Source organism: Centroberyx affinis, unplaced genomic scaffold (genome assembly GCF_046629955.1).
Source record: "Centroberyx affinis isolate AG114_WGS23_722 - 3 ecotype Tasmania unplaced genomic scaffold, CSIRO-AGI_Caff_v1 ptg002689l_1, whole genome shotgun sequence".
Taxonomy (NCBI): Eukaryota; Metazoa; Chordata; class Actinopteri; order Beryciformes; family Berycidae; genus Centroberyx; species Centroberyx affinis.
Window position 1 is genome coordinate 414,045 of NW_027280870.1, and position 21,027 is coordinate 435,071.

The 21,027-nt window shown below is 43.1% G+C and overlaps 2 protein-coding genes across 2 annotated transcripts in view; one reads left to right on the forward strand and one right to left on the reverse strand.

Moving 5' to 3' along the window:
• ncs1b (neuronal calcium sensor 1b) overlaps positions 1–2,446 on the reverse strand; it is a 15,272-nt gene extending 12,826 nt beyond the window's left edge. Inside the window, exons 1-3 of the mRNA XM_071535320.1 lie at positions 2,378–2,446; positions 1,487–1,604; positions 314–456 (exon numbers count right to left, since the gene is read on the reverse strand). Of these exons, the coding sequence (XP_071391421.1) occupies positions 314–377 (64 nt within the window). The 5' untranslated portion in view covers positions 378–456; positions 1,487–1,604; positions 2,378–2,446. The remainder of the gene's footprint in view (positions 1–313; positions 457–1,486; positions 1,605–2,377) is intronic.
• adamts13 (ADAM metallopeptidase with thrombospondin type 1 motif, 13) lies at positions 610–20,873 on the forward strand. The gene is made up of 31 exons (XM_071535319.1): positions 610–805; positions 2,116–2,156; positions 2,399–2,515; positions 8,106–8,172; positions 8,372–8,505; positions 8,822–8,905; positions 9,747–9,871; positions 9,968–10,114; positions 10,748–10,882; positions 11,490–11,640; positions 11,745–11,849; positions 11,951–12,102; positions 12,256–12,319; positions 12,533–12,659; positions 12,784–12,932; positions 13,029–13,149; positions 13,245–13,325; positions 13,410–13,591; positions 13,978–14,134; positions 14,828–14,957; positions 15,046–15,225; positions 15,531–15,729; positions 15,833–15,938; positions 16,023–16,152; positions 18,201–18,380; positions 18,491–18,695; positions 19,239–19,599; positions 19,693–19,836; positions 19,941–20,120; positions 20,371–20,546; positions 20,680–20,873. Exons 1-31 carry the CDS (start codon positions 610–612, stop codon positions 20,833–20,835), a joined length of 4,482 nt encoding a protein of 1,493 aa, XP_071391420.1. The 3' UTR covers positions 20,836–20,873.
• The last annotated feature ends 154 nt before the right edge of the window (positions 20,874–21,027 follow it).

Here is a 21,027-nt window from a genome sequence, read left to right on the forward strand (position 1 = left end):
CTGTTCTGCAGATAATGAGATGCTGGCTTAGAATCTCAATAAAATAGCAATAGCAGGCAAGGCTATTGACTGTATTGTCTGTATATAGCACTGTGGGCAAGAACATGTGGTTTGAAAAATGCAACACCAAAATACATTGGTGTTGCATACATGCATTCAAATAATACTCTCCACATAGTAATGACTTTTACCTGTGGCCAGAATGCTTCTCATATAGGCCAGCTGAAAAAAGTGAGCGGGCGCGTGATTTCCTTGATCTTATCTACAGACGAAACAGGATGAAGGCAAAAGGAAAAGAGCTGAAGGTACTCACAGTAGGTTTTCCTTGTCAACTCCTCCACCACCTCTGGCTTGAGCTTGCTGTTTGATTTACCCATGATCTGCACCTCTCCTCCGCACCTCCAACTCCACCTTGGCACGCAGCACCTGTTACTACCTCCTCTCCCGTCTGCTCCTCTGCCAAACACATACACAAACGTGGGCCAGTTTAGGCGCAATGACACCAGAGAAACACACTTTTTTTTTTTTTTTGCTTTGGGCAGTAAAAATGGAACTCCCGCTCAAGCTAAATCGGTCTAGCATTCAATGTAGTCCGCTCTGGATGTGGTCATGATCGGCTCAGTCGTCGGCCTTGACACCCCCCACACAGCCATGTCAAGCCCCAGGAGGCCCTGTGAAGAAGAGCCAGCAGGTTGTGGAGTCTATAAGAGCACCGAGTGCCTGTCTGCCTCGTTTTCTTCACACCAGTCCGTGGGCGAAGAGTGGCGTTGGGATGCGTTGCTACCTTTCGTCCTTGGATACAAGAGTCACTCAGCGGCTGGGTTATGCTCACTCACTCCCTCACAGTCATTCTCTGTTCTTTGCACTCCTCCTTTCTCTCCCTCCCAGCCCTCTTTTCCCACACCGCTATCTCTAGTGCTCTGGGTGTCTTACTGTAGAAACGAATCCTCCCTCTTGACAGCTGAGATAAGGAGGTGTGTAAACTAAAATACAATGAACAGAGCTTGCCTTGGATGCACCCTTCTGCACTTTGCACTCACTCCAAACGTTAGCTCTAATCCCTGGAATTTATACAGACGTAACAGTTTAGGGACCGCAAAATGTAAAAAGGTTTGAGTAATAATTTATGGAAAGCAAAAAGAAACAGGTCTGCGCAGTTGTACAGTTCTAGATGCAAACTGAATAGCGAAAAAAAGATCTGGTCTTGCTCTTAAAATAAGCATGTGAGCTGTCTACCGAGCTTATAGGCGGAGGGGTTTAAAGAGTGACAGTTCTCTTTTCTCCTCCATTCTGACTCATAATTCTCCCTCCCTCCTGGCCCCACGGCAGCACAGTATGGTAGTTTCCTCCTCTCTGTCACAGCAGACAGGAGATGAGGGATAATGGAATTTCTTTGTGTCACCGGCCTGGCGTCGGCATGCCTTGATGTCTAACCACAGCAACTGTCTGAGGCACAGAATAGGAAACTATGTAGGCTACTAGGCACCTTCACTCCAAACATCTGCTGTTTTCTCTGTCCAACGCTGTCCTTATTAGGCATGCCACGCCGGTAATCAGCATCTTGTGTTCGCTCGAGTCCTGGGGTCCCGGGTGTTACTCAGACACTATGAAAACAAGACACACAGCAGTTACAAGGGTGGAATGGCAAGGATGCCTTACTTATGCTTTTGTAGAAATGGGCTCTCACCTAGAGCCACACCAGCATGAGCAGCTGACTGGGAATATTCTCAAAACAGACAAATGACCTTTTTACTGTGTGCCCAAGTCCTGTAGCCAGTAGGCAAGGCAGAAAGTGGAGCACGAGACGGGTTGGTACTGCCACAGCTGGGTAAGTGCAGAGGCTAGCTACTGCGGCTATTAAACTTAACAGTTCCAAGTCAACACAGTTTAAATGAGAGGCAAATTAACTCCATGTGTCTCATGAATTAAAGAAACGCATTAATTCATCATTGATTCCGTTCAGTCAACTGGAAACAGGTGGCCAACCAGAGCAGCACTGATATATTTAAATATAAAAAACAAAACAAAACAAAACACATAAACTCACAACATATGCATGACTGAATTATAACACAAGTATAGTGCTTTGTTCCCGTGTACTCGTGTCTGGTGCAGGTGATTCGAGGGACAAAGGCATGCAGTCGCGGCAGCAGCAGGTGGGATGTTGCCTCGCAGTGCCATAGCAACACACAGTTTATGGCTACAGTACGTAGCAGCTACAGTACAGAGAAAGCTCGCTGCTCATTGTAGCCGCGCAACGGTTGATAGACCCACGCCGTTCCGCATATGTGGACTAAACAAAGAAGACAATAAAAAAAAAATACTCGTGGAAACTGGTAAACGCGGTTCGTGTCTGACGTTAACTTCACGTTTTTACCTGTGCTCTCAACGTGGAAAGTCCCCGTCCCGTGAATCCCGCGGCAGAGAGCTGGTATCCAACGTTGCCTTCCGCCGAGTTCCGGAGCGACTGGCTGGCTGCTGCCTGGATGGCCGTCCGTCCTGCTCTGATGCCGCCGTCAGGGAGTGACGTTGCTGGCCCCGACCAATTCAACTCGGTGCAAAAGAGACTGACGTCGCCTTACCAAAGGGCACGCGCTGAGCTTAAAATGCTTTACCGACTTTTGCGCATAGGCTATCACCAGGGATGTGGTGGAGGGTAAACCCACCTAAACTCAGTTGTTGACCCACCTTTTTTATTTGCGGGATTTAGTTTGTAACCACATTTTTAGGCTGATATGCGATTTAAGAGTAGGCTACTACACATAGTAGTGTAAACACTGATGTGAGGTTGGGTAGGGTATTTCAAAAGGGGGAAAAAAACATAAATTAGTGTTGTTGTTTTAAAATACAATTGATTTTTTATTATGTTGGTGGCTGTGCCGCCTAATGATGATCAACGACTGTACGTCCCAGTATAGGCTACCCACTTCTTTACCACTGCATCACTTATGAAATAGTATGCTCAGTTTGAGACCCAGTGTTTTATAAATAAGCTATTAAACGGCAAAAGCAATTGCAGAACAGGGGTGGGTATTCATGGCCAAAACCATAACGAATCATACCTACAATATTCATATAGGGACTTGGTATGTCTGTGGTACTTAATAGTGATGTTACCCCATAGTACTTTATGTTTTCTATCTCCTATGGTAGCCTATTACTACAAGGTTTTCTGTCTTATAATGTTAACCTATAGCCTAGTAGTTGCATGATAAATCCAATTCATTATATGATTACAATTTGGCGAGGTCTCACGTAAGTCCCAAATATAGACTGTAGAAAAAAGGCAAGGTTCAATGGCATGCCAGGTCAACTGGAGCTACCAGGAAAATGCAAGTCAAGTCTATTGCTAATTAGCCCAAGACATGATACTAATTGGGAAAGCATGCACGAGTAACGTGCAACAAAGAAACATTAAGAAAAAAACGTCTGCAGTATGCTATTGAGCAGGAAATGCTTATATTCATGTTCCAAGTCTTCACATGTCAAACATCACAAGTCTATAGCCTATTACACAAGGGATGCAAGTCTAAGTCATGTTCCCAGTCTCATCACATTTGTGACTCATGCTTGGGACCAAATTTTGCAATTAGAGCTTTTTTATGTGCATTGCGTATTAAAATCATCATCCCATCATGGAGTCAAAAGCCAGCAGGATGCCAGCAGATGTTATAGCAGTTACAGGATTTGTCCATTAACAGCTACTACAGAATAAGCCTATAGCCCAGTAGTATCTCTCCGCCCATTCATGGGAGGGTGAAAAGTGGATGTTATGTGGCTGTCTGCCTTGGCCAGCTTAGTATTCACTGCCCTTCCCTGCAGTCCCTTATTGCAGTCAACTGCAGTTACAGCAGTCTCACAGGAATAGGACAAGCAAGACTGAGCATGGGAGAAAGAGGCCAAGGCAAAAATGGGGTAAATTAAAGGAAAATTCCTGATCTTTTTCCATGTGATAGGATTGAGAGCACACTTATACCCAGGTGAAACTGGAATGAATAGCTTGGTTCTTTATCAGAACTGACTCACTAACATCAGCTAAATTTAGCCACTGCCATGGCTAAATGAATAGTCATCAGAGATTATGATTATAGTGGAGGATAAATCCACCTAAACTCAGTTTACCCACTTTTTATTTAGCCCCCCAACATTTTAGGCTGACATAAATCTTTATGCCGTAAATGTTGTATATGTAATGTTATATACTAATGTAAGTTATAAGAGGATAGGGTCGTTTAAAGGGAAAATGCATAAATGATTGTTGCTGTGAAAGTATAATTGATTTGTTATATTGGTGGTTGTTTGCCATATGATGATCATCTACCTGAGGTCATTGTTTACCAGGCTTTTTATTTACCACTATGGAAGTCATATAGGGGAAAATGCACCATGCTTGCTTTTTCAGGTAAGCCCTCTCTAATGTAGCACAGAACAGAATGAAACATGTCATGGCTGCCACTATAACTGCCATTGTTGTTTTGCTTGTTTCTTTGACTATTTATCAGGCCAAAGAACCACCTTGATAGCCTATTACTTGAAAAGTGGAATTATCATGACATACATAGAGCGCAGAATACTGACAGAAACATCTCTCTCTCTGTCTCTCTCTGTCTCTCTCTGTCTCTCTCTCTCTCTCTCTCTCTTTCTCTCTTCCTCTCCCCCCTCTCTCTGTCTGGCTCCTTTCTATCATACAAACACCCATTACAAAAGCACTTCCCTGTGAACTATTCCCTGTAATTACCTGCAGATATTTGTCCATCTATCAGACAGCACGCAGCAGCATTAAGTGCCCTTGTGTTGTGCTTGCACCACTATGATATGCTGATATATGCTGAAACAGCTGGAGGACTACTGGAAGAAAACTACTGCCAGGAAAATCTGAATATCCTCTGCTATCACTGTGTTTTTAACACCCTGAGTATGGCATTACAGCCTGCAAATCAGCCGTCCCAGGGCTGACAATATACTGTCAACACTGTATTTGTCTTAATTAGCACAGGGAGAACAACAAGGTAGTAAAATTTCCATCAACAGTAGGAAATATTGCACAGATTCTCTCTCCAGCTTGTTTTTACAGATGTTTTTTCACGTTACAACTTGAAGACAGAGTGCCTCATACATAAACAAAGCCCATAACAATAGAGGGAAACATCCATGTATTTGAAAATCAGATGTTATGAGGCTATTTGGTGATGATATTTTTCTGTGTGGCTGTAACTTTTGTTCAACATCTGATCAGTCACTATGGCAGTTTTATAAATAGTCAAGCGCGTAACTTTCAACAATAATGCAGCTTTAATGTGTCACACTTGAAAGGTGTGCCAGATTTAAACAATGCCCTTGGGTTGCAATAATTGAAAACTAATGAAATAAAAAATAGCAGGGTCAAGCCAAGGGATTCGATTATTTTGCTGCTTGTTACTCAACCTGTCACATCTCTTTGCCTTGTAGGCCGGATTTCAATGAAATTAACATCTTTATAGTGTCTTTTTAAGATAAATTTGCACACAGATAAATTGATGTTGTCCTGGCATTGATGCTTATTATCCATATAACACACAAAAGTAAAGAGTTTAGGTGATAGTCTGTCATATAAAGAGGTAACTGCGCATTTAGGGTTTCTGGAATCTTCCGTAACAGTGTGACAGATGGAGAGAGCAAAATAGGGGCAGCAGATGAACGAGAATCCTTTTATGTATAAGCCAGACCCACTCTGCATGGATATATCTAAAAATGAGAGACTGAGAGAATGGGCTTCACAGCACAATGCCTCTTTAACCAAATATCTATTCACAAGTCACAGACCTTTTTGTAGGTTATTGAGTGCCAATATTATTCATAACTAAAAAGTGCAAGAAGCTCCATCAGAAGTTGCGTTGAAAGGTTAACAAAAAACCTGACACATCTCAGTCTGGTACGCAGAGATCTCCTTTAAAATGCCCTCAAATGCACATCTACACACAGCATTCAGAGCAATGTGTTGTGAAAGTGGGCTAAGTAACATATCAGTTGTGATTAACTTCAACCCAACAAGAGCATACTCCCTCTTCAGTAATTGCAACAACATGCTCCTAAGGCATCATCTGTTGGGCCCACTTGAGTATCCCATATGGCTGTATATGTATAATTTAGGCTGTCATAAATATACAATCCCTGCCCTTCTCTGAACAGACACAGGCATGAGGCTCCAACAACACTTTTTTATCTCAGTCTGTTGTGCTCTGTAAATCCGGCAGGGCACGGAGGTTTTACTGGAACAGTGATGCTGGTGTAATGCCTGTGACACCCAGCTGTTAATTCAGACTGACAACAGCCAGATATCTGACAGAGTAACGGCAGATGGGGCTTGAATCCCAGCTTTATGGAGATAAACTATACCCTCTCAGGAAGGAGGGGATGGAGAGAAACAGAGAGAGAGTGGGAGGGAGGGAGGGAGGGGGGTCAGCCAATTTTCCCAATGCAGTTTTACAACATTTAAGTGTGTAAGTGAAAAGAGGATAACATTCTGGCTGTTGCATGGGACTTGAGTTATTATGGTAGCGTTATCATGTGTTGAATGGGAGCAGGAGGGAGATGTTGCTCGTTAAACCAATAAAAAAATGACTTATTAACACGGCTAACCAGATTCTCCAACGTTGTCTGGGAACTAGGGCAATAATATCTCTACAGCGAAATTCTCTGACAGCCTCTTCAGTCTATTATCACAGTGGCCATATTTACCCATTTTATATCATCAGAGGCATAGAAAGTAGTAAAGCTAAGATGAATCATAAATAGTAGAGTAGGTTTGAAACTACTTCCCAGCCCCCACATTATAAACAAAATACACATACTATTAGATGAATGGGGAGTCGAGACTCTCTTTCATCTGTCCCAATTTAGGCAATAGAGGAAAATTATTATGGCCATGGCCCACAGGAGAAAGCAAGTCAATTTCATCTCTAGCACTCTAGCTTTAATGTTATTGTTTTATTGTTTGCATTATTTCCCACTGTGTATTTTGTGCCAATTCAGTGTGGGATGAGGTGTAATGGCTGTCATGGACAAAAGGGATGCCATTCTGCTATGAGGGCACTTCAGCTTGCCGAGTGGGAGATCAGGCTTCTGTTCCCTCCCAGTTTCTTTCAATGCATCCAGGCAGTGGCACGGCAGAAATATCATGTCTGCCCTCTAATGGCTGTGAAAGGCAACAACACAAATGGTTATTCATGATAACGAACGTTAATTCATCATTGATTGTGGTCGTGAAAGGCCTTAACTGACATGCATATGGGTAGGGTCCAAAAGTTGGATTCTAGTCACTGAATAAAGCATGCAACCGTAGGCTATCACTGATTCTGTCTTATGAAAGTGTTCCACATACACAGCAAAGTCGTCATGGACTGTAATAGCTCTTATTGTGCTCAAAATGATAGACAAGTCAAACAATACATGTTGGGTTTGTGTCACTGAAGGAGACAACATCATGCGGGAAATTACAAATGTATTAGTCAGAGCACCAGTAAAACAACCAATCAGATGGTATTGATCTTTCCCCGTACTCCCACAGTGAAAAAAATGGAAAAACTCACAAATGACGCGTGTGACTCATCAACTTTGTCCCTACTGTTTATGTACACACACTTTACTCTTACCCTCTTGGCTGGGTCCCATCCAACCGAGTAGGAGGATCACATATTGTATCTCAGTATTAAAACGGGCCAAGTGGACCTACAGGAAGAGAGGAAACATGGTATTTATGACACTGCTCTATCTGCTGTTACTGCTGCCTGACTCTACGGCTCTAATGAGATCTCCATTGGAGGAGGTAGGTGGAAAGTACAGGGCGAACAGAAGCGCTGTGGTTAGTGATTCCTCTGCTCGGGACATCTGTAAAGTACATTGAACTCTTCAACTTTAAACTGTTTATCATCCTCTTGGAACCTGGACCTGCAGAGAGTCATAACTATGTTTTATAGGATTTACATTAAGACCATTAAACAGTGAAAGTACCCTGAAGTAATGTAGGTCACAGTATGTAGGTCACAGGCCTAACTTTGGTGAGACAAGTCTAAAGCTGCTGTTTCTAAAAGTCTTAAAAATGATTTATTGTTTTGTGCCCTCAAAAGCGTCTTCATCACTCCCTCAATCAAAGGGATGTGATTTCCTATCCTGGTCCTGCTTCTGCTGCCTCAGGTACGTGTTTATGTAAAAACTGTTTCAAGACTCACATGTGGCACAGTGGGGAGTATCCTCTTATTGTTAGGATGAGAGGGACCGTGATAGAAAAAACAACATCCTAGGGCTGGAGTTTTAGTTTACTACAAAAATAAGCACTACAGTCATATGCAGATCACCTCTGTACCTCTACACTGTGTTTTCCCTCCATCCACAGTCAGCAGGCGTTTGCGCCGGTCGTCTCCGATGCCCGATATCACCCATCTGGAGCTGCTGGTGGTGGTGGGGCCTGATGTCCAGCAGGTCCACAAACAGGACACAGAAAGATACATTCTCACCAACCTCAATATTGTAAGTGCGAGCACAGACTAGCATTAAACAGCTGTTTTATGAATGAGGATCGTTTCCTGAATGTCCTCTTGATTGCCATTTGTGGGTACTAAAAATATATACATGGGAATTGAGGGTGCCAGAGCAAACTATGCATGAACACTAACATCACCATAATAAGCCTGAAATAAGTATTAATCAATACATAAGAAACCAGTTAAAGCATCTTGAAATGTTTACATGGCCAGATCCAGAGAGTGTACTGCAATGCTATAGTCCCGTTACCTGCTGAACATTCTGAAATATACTGTATATTTGACATATCATTTCCACCCAGGCCTCAGAGCTGCTGAGGGACATGACTCTGGGGGCCAACATGAGGGTGCACCTGGTCCGCATGATCATCCTGTCAGAGCCAGAGGTCAGTAGCTCCTTATTCTACAACTCAAGTTCAACTTTACTGTCATACTGAAATGAAAAATGACCTTTTGACCTTTTTAGCTCACTTTAGCTCACCATACAACTTGACAATTTATGCCCAAAATTGGATTGTGTTTTATTGTATTTTTTTTGTATCAAAATCTCATTAATTTTACTTGCTGGGAAACAGAAAATCTTTAGTGGTGACTTCATCATGTACCACAAGCCATACATAAAAATTCCAGCCAATAAAACCATCACAGATTTTCTAACAATCCTGCCCCTCTGCCCCTCTCATCAAATAAAACGGCCTTTCTCTGCCTAACTGATATCTCCTTGGTTTACAATTTTGAATGATCCCTCCCTGCGTTATGTTCCACCCCCATTTGTTTCAACAGGAAATACATCACATTAAGTAAGACAGATGCTTTCAAAATGTGGTTTTATTGTGACTTTAAAAAAAATCTAAATGACAAGATTTTAGCGCAATAGTCTATAAGGCCTATGAGTGTACTTGTAATTTAAATTTAGGCATTTAGCTGATGCTCTCATCTAGAGTGATTTAGACAAGATAATATTAGAACAAGTAACGGAGGAAGGTAGGAGAAAGGTGACTCTACTGTCCCGACTGGAGGGGGAAGTCCAGTCCACCATTGGAGAACCAGGAAAGAGACACTTCAAGAGGACATGTGGCTGTCCCAGCGATCAAGACTTTTGGGTTACATGGTGGACACCCTATCCACTATAGGCTGGGCAATGATTTTAACACTTAATGGTGTCCCCACAATGCAATTCTTTTGGTTTTTCCCCTGCCTCTCTCATTACTGTGCTCTCTCTTCTAGTCAGAGATCCAAATGTCTACCAACATCACGTCTTCTCTTAGAAGTGTGTGTGACTGGGGCAGGAGGATCAACCCCCCCAATGACACAGATCCATTACATGCTGATCTGCTGCTGTACATTACAAGGTATACTGCATGTGGCTGGCTGAAGTGGGAGCAGATGTGTCATATTTTGTGGATAAACATGGCTTGTTTTACTATAATGTCTTCAATTGCAAACAGATATGACCTGGTGTTGCCTGATGGGAACAAGCAGGTGCGGGGTGTGGCACAGCTGGGCGGGGCTTGCTCCAGCGAGTGGAGCTGTGTGATCACAGAGGACACTGGCTTTGACCTGGGCATCACCATTGCTCATGAAATTGGCCACAGGTAAAGCACAGCCAAACAAGCGATCAGTCACTAATCTAGGTGGTATGCAAATATGTCTTAATGAAGTTTAGGTTGTAGCAAAATATCAGCATTATGTGGTTAAAAATCCCATACTATTGAGTTTTCGTGATTTTGTTTTCAAATATACTATGGCTGAGGATAAGAATAATGAAATTCATAAGAAATAGATAAGAATTCATGATGTTTTGCAAATAAATGTAGCTTCGTTAAAAGGGTATTTGTTGAATTAATTTGAAGACAAGTCACCACAGGCAGAATAGTCACAATACTGGACCCTGATTGGCTGACAGCACTAGCTACTCCAGTTCAAATGTGGTAAACCTGCTAAGTGGACAGTTTCCAGTTCAAATGCTGCAAACTGGTCTGATTGGAAGGATTTAATCAATTGATTAGTTATGGGAACCAATCAAGACCAAGTCCAGTTGTGATCCATTGAATGCAGTTAGTCTGAAACTGCCTTTAACTTTAACTTTAAATTTAACCACTTAAACAAAATCGATTTTTAACGTCTTTATTAAACATCTTTGATCATATGGATGTAAATAGGGGAACATTTGAATTCCTGTAGTAGGATCCCCTTAACTAATTTTAGCTTCATTTTATTTCACCTAGTTTTGGAGTAAACCACGATGGAGTAGGAAACACCTGCAGCAGGAGTGGTTTCATGATGGCCTCTGACGGAGGCTACAACAGTGTGGATCTGACCTGGTCGCAGTGCAGCAGACAACAGCTGCTCACATTCTTCAGGTGGGCCAACCTGTTTAGAGCAGCTGTGCATGGGAAAGTCTCCCATTCATCATACAGACCTGGCACTGTTGACAGGGCATTTCATCTATAATTCATATATTAATGTTTTCGCCTCAAGCTTGGGAGCTAATGATTCCCTTAGAAAGATTTTCATTTTAAACTTCAGTTTTGAAGATGTTCAATGTAATTTTTAGTTTTGATTTGAACTTCTATGAAGTATTACATTTTAAGTATAAAAACAGACTAGTCCTAGTGACTAAAATGTCATACATCTCTATCCCTAAGTGAGGTTTGGGGCTGTACGGTTTTCCATCTTTTTTTTTTATTAAGCTGCCATTAACACAAGAGCTCAGTGTCCTCCAGATGACATCACTCAGACACATTTAGCACCTCTCAAACTCTGGATCCAGCACTCTATCTGTCTATAGTTTTTAGGCTTATGTAAAACAGAGAAGTGCTTGTTTTGTGCTTCATCTGACTCATCATATTATCATTGTGTCATTATTTAAATTTCTCAGTGTGGCATATGGACGTGTGTGAGATACATAAATCTGTTACAGTCTGCACTTGGGCAATGATGAGTCATGTTGTGCAATTGTGTTCTCAGTGAAGGAAAAGCTGAATGTGTAAAAGACCTGCCTGCGCTGGGAGGCTCTCTACAAGACTGGAAGCCAGGTCTGTACTATGGAGTCGACGACCAGTGTCGGATAGCCTTTGGTAGCACTGCGAGAGCCTGCTCTTTCACCAATCCTGACCTGGTAAGTCACGTGTTATGGCAGCTTGACACCACCAGATGGCATTTCACATCATAAATATCACAAATGACTGTAGTGATGTTTACAATGATTTTCTCTCCCATCAGCCGGTGTGTCGCGTTCTGTCCTGCCACGTTAACCCCGGTGATGACAGCTCCTGCAAACGCCTCCTGGTTCCACTGCTGGATGGGACAGAGTGTGCACCCAATCAGGTACTGCTCTCTGACCAGCTACAATAAGTGACTAAAGACAGTTTTATTTACTAAAACCTGGCCTAAGCATGTGTTTAATGGGATGGAATCCTCCCCTCCAGTGGTGTTTGAAGGGGCGCTGTGTGTCCCCAGACCAGCTCAGCTCCTCGGTGGTGGTGCACGGCTCCTGGTCCAGCTGGTCTGAGTTCTCCCCTTGCTCACGGACATGCGGTGGGGGGATCACTCACCGCACACGGCAATGCAACAACCCAAGGTAACAAATGTGACGCAAAGCATTACTCATGGTCCCAAACAGTAATGAGGCTCCTAAGGCAGCACTTCATCTGATAAGACTGATTGAGATTGAGAATGTTCAGTTTATGTTATGTTATGTTTTGTAAAATATCTGCCGTGTCTTATTTTGCAGACCCGCTTTTGGAGGGAATGACTGTGAGGGTCGGGATATTGAGGCTGAACTTTGTCACCAGCAGGTTAAGTTCTCACTGGTTATGTCTACAATGGGCCTCCATACTGTAGGGCAATACTCAGTGGATCATTGCACTCTCAATCCTCCCAGTTTTAATGATCTTTTAGAGGCCAGTAGTTAGCATATCAGCGTTGATGGGACGCCTCAGAGAATTAGAGGCGAAGGAATCATTTAAAGCAAAGCCATAAAAGTTCAAATTCCCTGTTCTTCTTACCAGCCATGTGAGCAGACCCAGCTGGATTTCATGGCGGAGCAGTGTTCCCAAACAGACTCCCATCCCCTCTACCTACTACCAAACACTGCCTCCTCCTATACCTGGATCCCTGCTGTAGGTTTCACCACAGGTGGGCCCACAGACTACACGACTACATCTATAAGGGGATACAAACCCACATGAATAATTTGGGTGACACTGTAATGATTTGCTTTGCGTTTTATGGCTCTGTCAACTATCCCTGTCATAACCAGGGGATGAGCAATGCAGATATATGTGCCAGTCAGAGGGAGAGAGCTTCATAGTGAGCCGTGGGTCTCAGTTTGTGGACGGGACTCGGTGTGAGTCAGACAGTCCAGCTCCCTTTGGCTCTACAGCTGCTTGCCTAAGAGGGAAATGCCAGGTAATGAGTTGACTGAGTTAGTTTGAACATGCCAGAGAATGATATGCCATCTCATTGTTTTCGAGCTGAAATTCCTGTTTCTCTGTGTCTGATCAGCTGTTTGGCTGTGATGGCGTACTGCATTCTGGGAAAGTGCAGGATGTCTGTGGAGTGTGTGGTGGAGATGGATCATCCTGCTGTTTGACCTCTAACTCCTACAGTGGTGGTCAGGCCAGAGGTAGCAACATATACAACTGTAAATCTTCCATTGATGACAAAGGGGAGTTAATTTTTTATTGTACACTAATTTTAACTTCATGTTTTTCTTTTCAGAGTACATCACCTTCCTCTCTCTGCCAGCGAATGCCACACAGGTTCACATTGTCAACAGAGCTCCCGTCTTCACTCATATGGGTGAGTGCCATCAGTTTACAATACGTTCAGGTTTATACCATATGGGACTATAGGACCAATACTATGAGTTGTGTTCATCCACAGCTGTAATGGTTGGGGATCAGTACATTGTGTCTGGGACGGGGAGCATGGCGCTGAACGTGACCCACCCTTCCCTGCTGGATGACGAGCACCTAGAGTACCGTCTCTACTTGACCCCTGACCTTTTGCCCCAAATGGAGGAGCTGTTGCTGCCCGGACCGGTGCAACAGGAGATAAACATACAGGTCAGGAGAGACAGTCACAATAATAGACATACATTAACACTATTTTTGAGGTTGGGTTCAGATTATATTCAATTCAGGGAATTCAGGAAGTGGCTTTTCCTCTAAATTTGAAAAACAAAAATATTGAAATAGAACATATAGAAATTATAAAGAGATTTTTATATCTAGTACATACATACATTATTGAGAACAAATGCTCTATATTTCTTAAGGATATTTCTTAGGATTATAGTTTCAATTTATGTTTTGAATTGACTGAACTGAAAGTGCATCGCCCCCAGATGTGTTGAGATAAGAATTATGTATTGCCTTTGCACAAACGGGGGAAAATTGTGTGTGAAACATCTGACATTTACATCTGAGTACTACTACTTTTTTTTCTGCAGGTCTATCGCAAATATGGAAAAGAATATGGAGAGAAAACAAGTCCAAACATCAGCTACCAGTTCTATATACCAACCAACAATAATGATTTGACAGAAACCATACCTACGGGCAAGTGGGTTGTCTCCACAACGCCCTGCTCTGTCTCTTGTGGATCAGGTAACTGTTAATCACAGAAACACAAAAAAAAAACCACAAGGCAATATGATGTATTTTCTTGTATTTGCTGATGTAAATCATAGCCATAATTATTCATTGCAATCTTAGCAATCTTTGTTTTCTGCAGGAAAATAGCTTCCTTGTTATGGGGGGGCAATAACTTTGACAAATGAGTTTCCAAAAAAGCAGCATTTGTATCGTGTGCAGCAGCAACAATATGGTTGATGTTGCATTTGATAGCTATAAGCTTTTATTCCACATTTATTGTCTATCATAAAGACACTGCTGTATATTTCCAACTCATTTTCTGTCATTCCTCCTGACCTCAGATGTCCTCACCAGTAAATTATTATTCATATATCAATTGCAGTAGAGCCTCCTTAAAACAAACCTCAAACCACTGAACTGATTGATTCACTGAAGGACCATAATGAGCAACTGCAATAATGCAAAAAAGATTTTCTATTCAGTATATACAATTTTCCTTGTCGATACATGCCTTTCCTTAAACCAGATAATTTTTGGGAACATTGCCCTGGGACTTTACTGCATTTCAGTGTTTCAAGCTTTTCACCAGTTTGAACAACCTTCAGTGTGGAAAATTACCGCAAAAGTGAAATTTAACATTGATACTTTCATTCAATGAGTTCTTGTAAAAGTTGTTCTTTTGACACATATTATCTTTTCTTGCAGGTATACAGAAGCATGTGTATGTCTGTGTAAATGAAGATACCAATGACCATTTGGAGGAACAGTATTGCAGTGCATCTCCTCCATCCATACCACTGCAGACAACCTGTCAGCTCCCGGCCTGTCCCCCCAGGTTAGGTTCATATTTACTTTATTCTTTCCCCTGGCCCTGACATACATCTCAATGCAAACAGATACATTAATAATTTACTGTTTTACAGGTGGGACACGGGCGAGTTTGGACCTTGTAGCGCCTCCTGTGGCGGAGGAGAGAGGGTGCGTCCTTTGAGATGTGTTCAGAGGCAAGGAGCCGATGTAGTAAAGGTCCCAGCCTCTGAATGCCCACCTGATGCAGCTCCAAATGCTGTTGAGAAATGTAACCTTCAACACTGTCCTGCCAGGTATACAGTCTACACCGTACTGTTGATGATTCACTGCCCAATTGTTACATTTACATTTGCATTCTAGGCATTTATGTAGCCTAGATAGTGCCTGAACAATATTGCCATGATCACAGAAGACAGAAGAAGCGCTTGGAAAAGATAAAATATGAGCTGAGCAGCCAGATAGGGGGGATTTGTTTTTCTGTCAATTGCTATCCTGCTGTCTCGGTGTCAAAATCACATTTGCAGATCAACAGATTTGCATTTGTGAAATAAATAGTGTTTTTTATCTGCTTGAAAACCTGCTTGTTTGTGTTTCGCAGATGGCATGTGTCAGAGCCAGGGGAATGTTCAGCAGTGTGCGGGCCAGGAGAAGCCGAACGCATCGTGTCGTGCGTACGGCCAGAAGGCGGTCAGGACGTCGACGTGGATCATAGCTTCTGCTCAAAGCAAATCAGACCGCCTGATTTTGTGTCCTGTGTAGTAGATGTTTGTCCCATTGGGTGGGAATCTAAGGGACAGGTAAAGTGGAAAATAGACAACACAGTATGTAGGCCCTAGATTTGATAGATTTATTTTAAAAAAGTCTGACACTTCTGGACATAATGTTATTTTTTTTGACCAGGACCAGCTCATGCTAAAGTCGTCCAGTTTGTTGCCACGCTCTAGACAAGCTCCTGTGTATGTCTGGAGCCCAGTCATTAGCCAGTGTTCAAAGACCTGTGGCAATGGTAAGTGAACTCATATACTCACCTTCATTCAGAAACAACATGCCCTCATCCCATAAGGTCATCCAAAGCCTGATGCCTGTGTAGGAACCCTGCAGGTGTGGTTCTCCTGTGTGGACCACCAGACCAGACTAGGGGTGCCAGACTTCCACTGTGATGCTTCTACCAAACCAACACCTCAGTCCGAGGTCTGCAACACGTCTCCCTGCCCTCCCATGTGAGCCATCATGTCATACATACAGTACAACATAGAGTATTTATTTATAACATTATGTATATCTCATATTTGTCTATAGTATGTGCTGTATATCAGCTTACAGTAAGTATTTACACTACCAGTCAAAGGTTGGGACACACGCATTTTTCTTTATTTTTACAATCAAAAAGACATCAAAACTATGAAATAACACAAATGGAATTATGCAGTGACCAAGAAAGCGTTAAACAAATCAAAACTATCTTATATTTTAGATTCTTTAAAGTAGTCACCCTACCTGAGTGAGTGAGTGAGTGAGTGAGTGAGTGAGTGAGTGAGTGACCTAAATTTGCAACTTTCTGCTCCCGGCCACATGGCACGCCGTGGGAAAAATAGAATTGTATCGGTTTTTGAAAATCCCTGTCAGTCAAACTCTAGTTTAAAGATAACTTACATCACTTGCAATGTTGTTGCGGGTCAGTGGGTCTTTCAATCAGCTGTTTTTTCCGAGCTTTGGTAGATTCAAGTATTATTGTTGAGTCTGAGCCCGATGATGACCCTCTGGATGACCACTCTGATAAAGATGAGCACACAGAAGAAGACTCCTCATGTTGTCTAAGAACACACACAGCCTTGTGTTGCAAAATTCAGTTTACAAGATTAATAACAGAGCTACATTAGTTATAAATTACTACATTAAACAATTCAAATACAAGGCTGCAGTTTCTTACCATTGCTCTCTTCAGTGAAGGCCTTGAAAGACACCTCTGAATCCACTTCCACTCCTGCAGAATCCTTCAGGATCAAGGAAGTAAAATCTGGCAAATTGAATTTTGCCAGCACTAAAACAGAAAAGATATCTTCACTAAGGGCCATAACATAACATAACATTATTTCAAGTTAAACATACACCAGCAGTGAAACTGAAGGCACAAATAAAGATATGACACTCAAAAACACTAATTACTACAAATTGCATAAGCTATACTTTACATTACTGCCAAAATTGTAGCCTAGCTCTCTCTCTCAATAATAACATAGCCTAAATTACAGACATGACGTGATGCACATCAGGCACATTAAAGATCGATTTAGATCCATTTCTATACAGAGCAACTTTTGATTTTGTGCCTCTGTATGGGAAACACTGCATCTCACGGTCCAAAACGCCCTCTAGAGGCCATCTGACGAAGCGCATCATGTCACTAAGCGTTACCTGACTGTCTGACTGACTGTCTGTCTGACTGACTGCCTGCCTGACTGTCTGTCTGACTGACTGACTGTCCGACTGACTGCCTGCCTGACTGTCTGACTGACTGTCTGACTGACCCACTGTCTGTCTGACTGTCTGACTGCCTGCCTGACTGTCTGTCTGACTGACTGACTGCCTGCCTGACTGACTGACTGTCTGCCTGACTGTCTGTCTGACTGTCTGACTGACTGCCTGCCTGCCTGCCTGACTGTCTGTCTGTCTGTCTGACTGTCTGCCTGACTGTCTGTCTGTCTGACTGTCTGTCTGACTGACTGTCTGACTGACTGCCTGCCTGACTGTCTGTCTGACTGTCTGTCTGTCTGACTGTCTGTCTGACTGACTGTCTGACTGACTGCCTGCCTGACTGTCTGACTGTCTGTCTGCCTGACTGTCTGACTGACTGTCTGTCTGTCTGACTGACTGCCTGACTGTCTGTCTGACTGACTGCCTGCCTGACTGTCTGTCTGACTGACTGTCTGACTGACTGACTGCCTGACTGTCTGACTGCCTGCCTGCCTGTCTGACTGTCTGACTGACTGTCTGACTGTCTGACTGCCTGTCTGACTGACTGCCTGACTGACTGCCTGACTGTCTGCCTGACTGTCTGACTGTCTGACTGCCTGCCTGACTGACTGTCTGACTGACTGCCTGACTGACCAACTGATTGACCTGAATTTGGCTTGTGATGCCCTCGGCTGCGCCGTGGGAAAAACAGTACATTCAATCAGGTGTGTCCAATCTTTTGACTGGTAGTGTATGTTGTTGAAATTAATGAGTGAGACAAAATAACAGCAGCAAGATGTTTTTTAACAAGCAGGTGGCGCTCTAAGCAAGGAGTCTGCAGTGTGACGTGTGGTGGAGGGGTGGCCAACCGGGTGCTGTACTGCGCTCGAGAGACTGAAGGGGGGGAGGAGGAGGTTGTGGAGGATACAGAGTGCTCTGGCTTCCCCAAACCCACAGCAGTGGTGTCATGTAACACCAATAGCTGCCCAGCAAGGTAAAACACACACAAACACACACATAAACAGACACAGACACACACACATCTGACATAAGGACAGTTTCACCAAAGTTAATATCATCTCACTGCTACTGTAATCTGTCCAGGTGGAAAGTGTTGAGGACATCGCCCTGCTCGGTGTCCTGTGACCTGGGTGTGGCTCAGAGGAGTGTGTCTTGTGTCCAGTTCATCCATGGCAAGGAGAGCGTAGTGCCTCAAGAGAGCTGCCACACAGCCATCAGGCCGGCCACCACAGTGCCCTGCCTGGTGCAGGTCTGCACCTTCAGGTGGGAGGTGAAGCAGTGGAGCCAGGTACGGATGGCATGGAGACACGGATTTATTAGACTACACTATTAGACTAGACTAGACTAGACTAGACTAGATTAGACCAGACTAGATTAGATTAAATTGATGGTCCCCATGAGGATATTGGGTGGTTACAGATAATAGGATATAGCAAAGAAACCAAAAGTCTATAGCCTACATAAGAATAGAGCAAACAGAAGGTATTAAACATAACACAACCGGCATTGCAAAACTAAAATACATGAATGAAAAACATGAAATTATATGAATTTACCTCATATATGTAAGGTATGTAAAGTAAAATAAAAGCCGTAGATCATAGGCTACAGACACAAATGAGTGGAATATGAAATAATAGCAATTATTCAATTGGCAATTGACCATTTTTTATTATTATTATTAGAATTAGTAGTATTATTATTGTTGTCGTTGTTATTATTAATAACATTATTATAAGCATAAATATCCAGTTTCCAAGTCCACTACTAGCAGCTGAATGTGACATATAAGAACTGCAGGGAAACATCATTTCTTTTTATGGCTCTGCAGTGCTCAGTGCCCTGTGGGTATGGGATCCAGTCCAGAGCCGTGTCCTGCATGGGGCCCTCAAAGCCCGAGCCCCTCAGCCCGCTGCTCTGCATGCACATGCCCAAGCCCATCACCATCCAGGGCTGCTACACGAGCAGCTGTGGAGACGCTGAGCCCACCTCAGCTGCTGCCCCCATCACCATGGCTTCAGTGGACACTGCTGTGGAGGCTCATCCCACTGAAGAGGCGCCTCTCCTGTCTCCCACTCTGAGACGCACAGAGTTCCCACAGCACCGCAGCGCCCAGCTTCCCCCTGTTCCAACAGAGACGACCACCGTCCCGCAGACCAGCGCGACCATACCCACCCCAACGCCTCAAACCAGTTAGTTGGCCATAAACACTCTCTTTAACCATCATCTGTAAGGGCTGAAGGCAGTTTCAGGGTAATCATATCACAGTATGGTCTGTTTTCCAGGTGCATGTGGACTGCTGCTCCTGGAAGAATCGGGCACAGTGGACTTAAAAAACGTGACAGGCCGCTGCACAGTATCCATCGGTCGACCCCTAGACGAGGTCATTCACATCAAAGTGGAATCTAGCTCCTTGAACTGCAAAAAGAGTGAGTATGACATGTTCAATCCCTAATGGATGTCATATCCTACGCCACAGAACTATATGATATAAACTTCAGTGAGTGTAACTCTGTGCTGATGTCTCTATTAGAGGAGTATGTGGCATTTTTTGACCGACTGGCGTTCGTGAGGAAGTGTGAGCAGGTGGAGCGCACTGAGCTGACCACCAGGACCAACGTCCTGCTAGTGCGGCAGAATCTCCTCACCCCAGGAAACGGGGTTGTGCTCACCTACAGCTCTCAGAAGAACACCAAGAAGAGTCATCATCAGGGTAAGACAGCTGGATTGGGGAGTGGAAGTGGATTTTCTTCCAAAAGGTTCAAATGATAGGATGACGACAAAGAATGAGAATGAATCCTCTTATATTAACTATTGAATAGCAGCTTCACTTTATATTTTGAAATGACTGAATTCAAAGTGAATTGACCCCAATTTTGGAGCATATTGCAGCATAACAAAAGTGATCAAATTATACTTATGAAAACCAATGATGAGATGTGCCTTTTGTCTTTGCCCCACAGACTGTGACATTCAGCTGTTTTCCCCCAGCGGTGTCTTTGAGAATCCAACAACATCAAGCAGTAATCACACCTGTCGAGTCCTCATCAATGCCCCGCCCTCAGTGAAGATCAAAATCCAGGCACTCAACATTGGACTAGTGTTCAACGTCACCAACTCCCAGTCTACCTACATTATGGTGCGTAGAAGCTCGATGTGTGTTCAGTAAGAAAATGAAATCTTATGGGGGTAAGAAAGCAAATGAGTGCAATAACTGCTAAAAATACTTTGTTCTTATGTGTGTGTGTTTCTTGTTCATTCATATTTATCAGATCCGGGACATGGATGTCTTAAAGACCAATGTGTTTAAAGGCCAACAGCTTTTTCTCTGGCGCTCCTCTGGAAACATGGCCGAGATTGAATTCCATGGAGACTACCTGCATTCCAAAGGGAGCTTCAGAGCTGAATACTCCTTCGTGCGGCTTTGATACAAGATATAAATCAATTTGAAGTTTGCATGTATACTTTAAAAGTTTCTATCATTTAAAAAAATAGTTTTAGGTTTTGTAACATATAACAAATATATTCAAATGAATGCCACTGCAGCCTTCAGCTTCTATTCTGTTGACTAGAAAAAGAGAGTTTATCAAATACATATGCTTTTTCACTTAGCATTCATT

Coding starts and splice junctions, on each gene's coding strand:
- adamts13 (XM_071535319.1), top strand. CDS start 610: ATGATCGGCTCAGTCGTCGGCCTTGACACCCCCCACACAGCCATGTCA. Junction 12,103..12,255: donor CGGCAATGCAACAACCCAAG/GTAACAAATGTG, acceptor CTTATTTTGCAG/ACCCGCTTTTGGAGGGAATG. Junction 13,150..13,244: donor CAGTGGTGGTCAGGCCAGAG/GTAGCAACATAT, acceptor TTTTCTTTTCAG/AGTACATCACCTTCCTCTCT.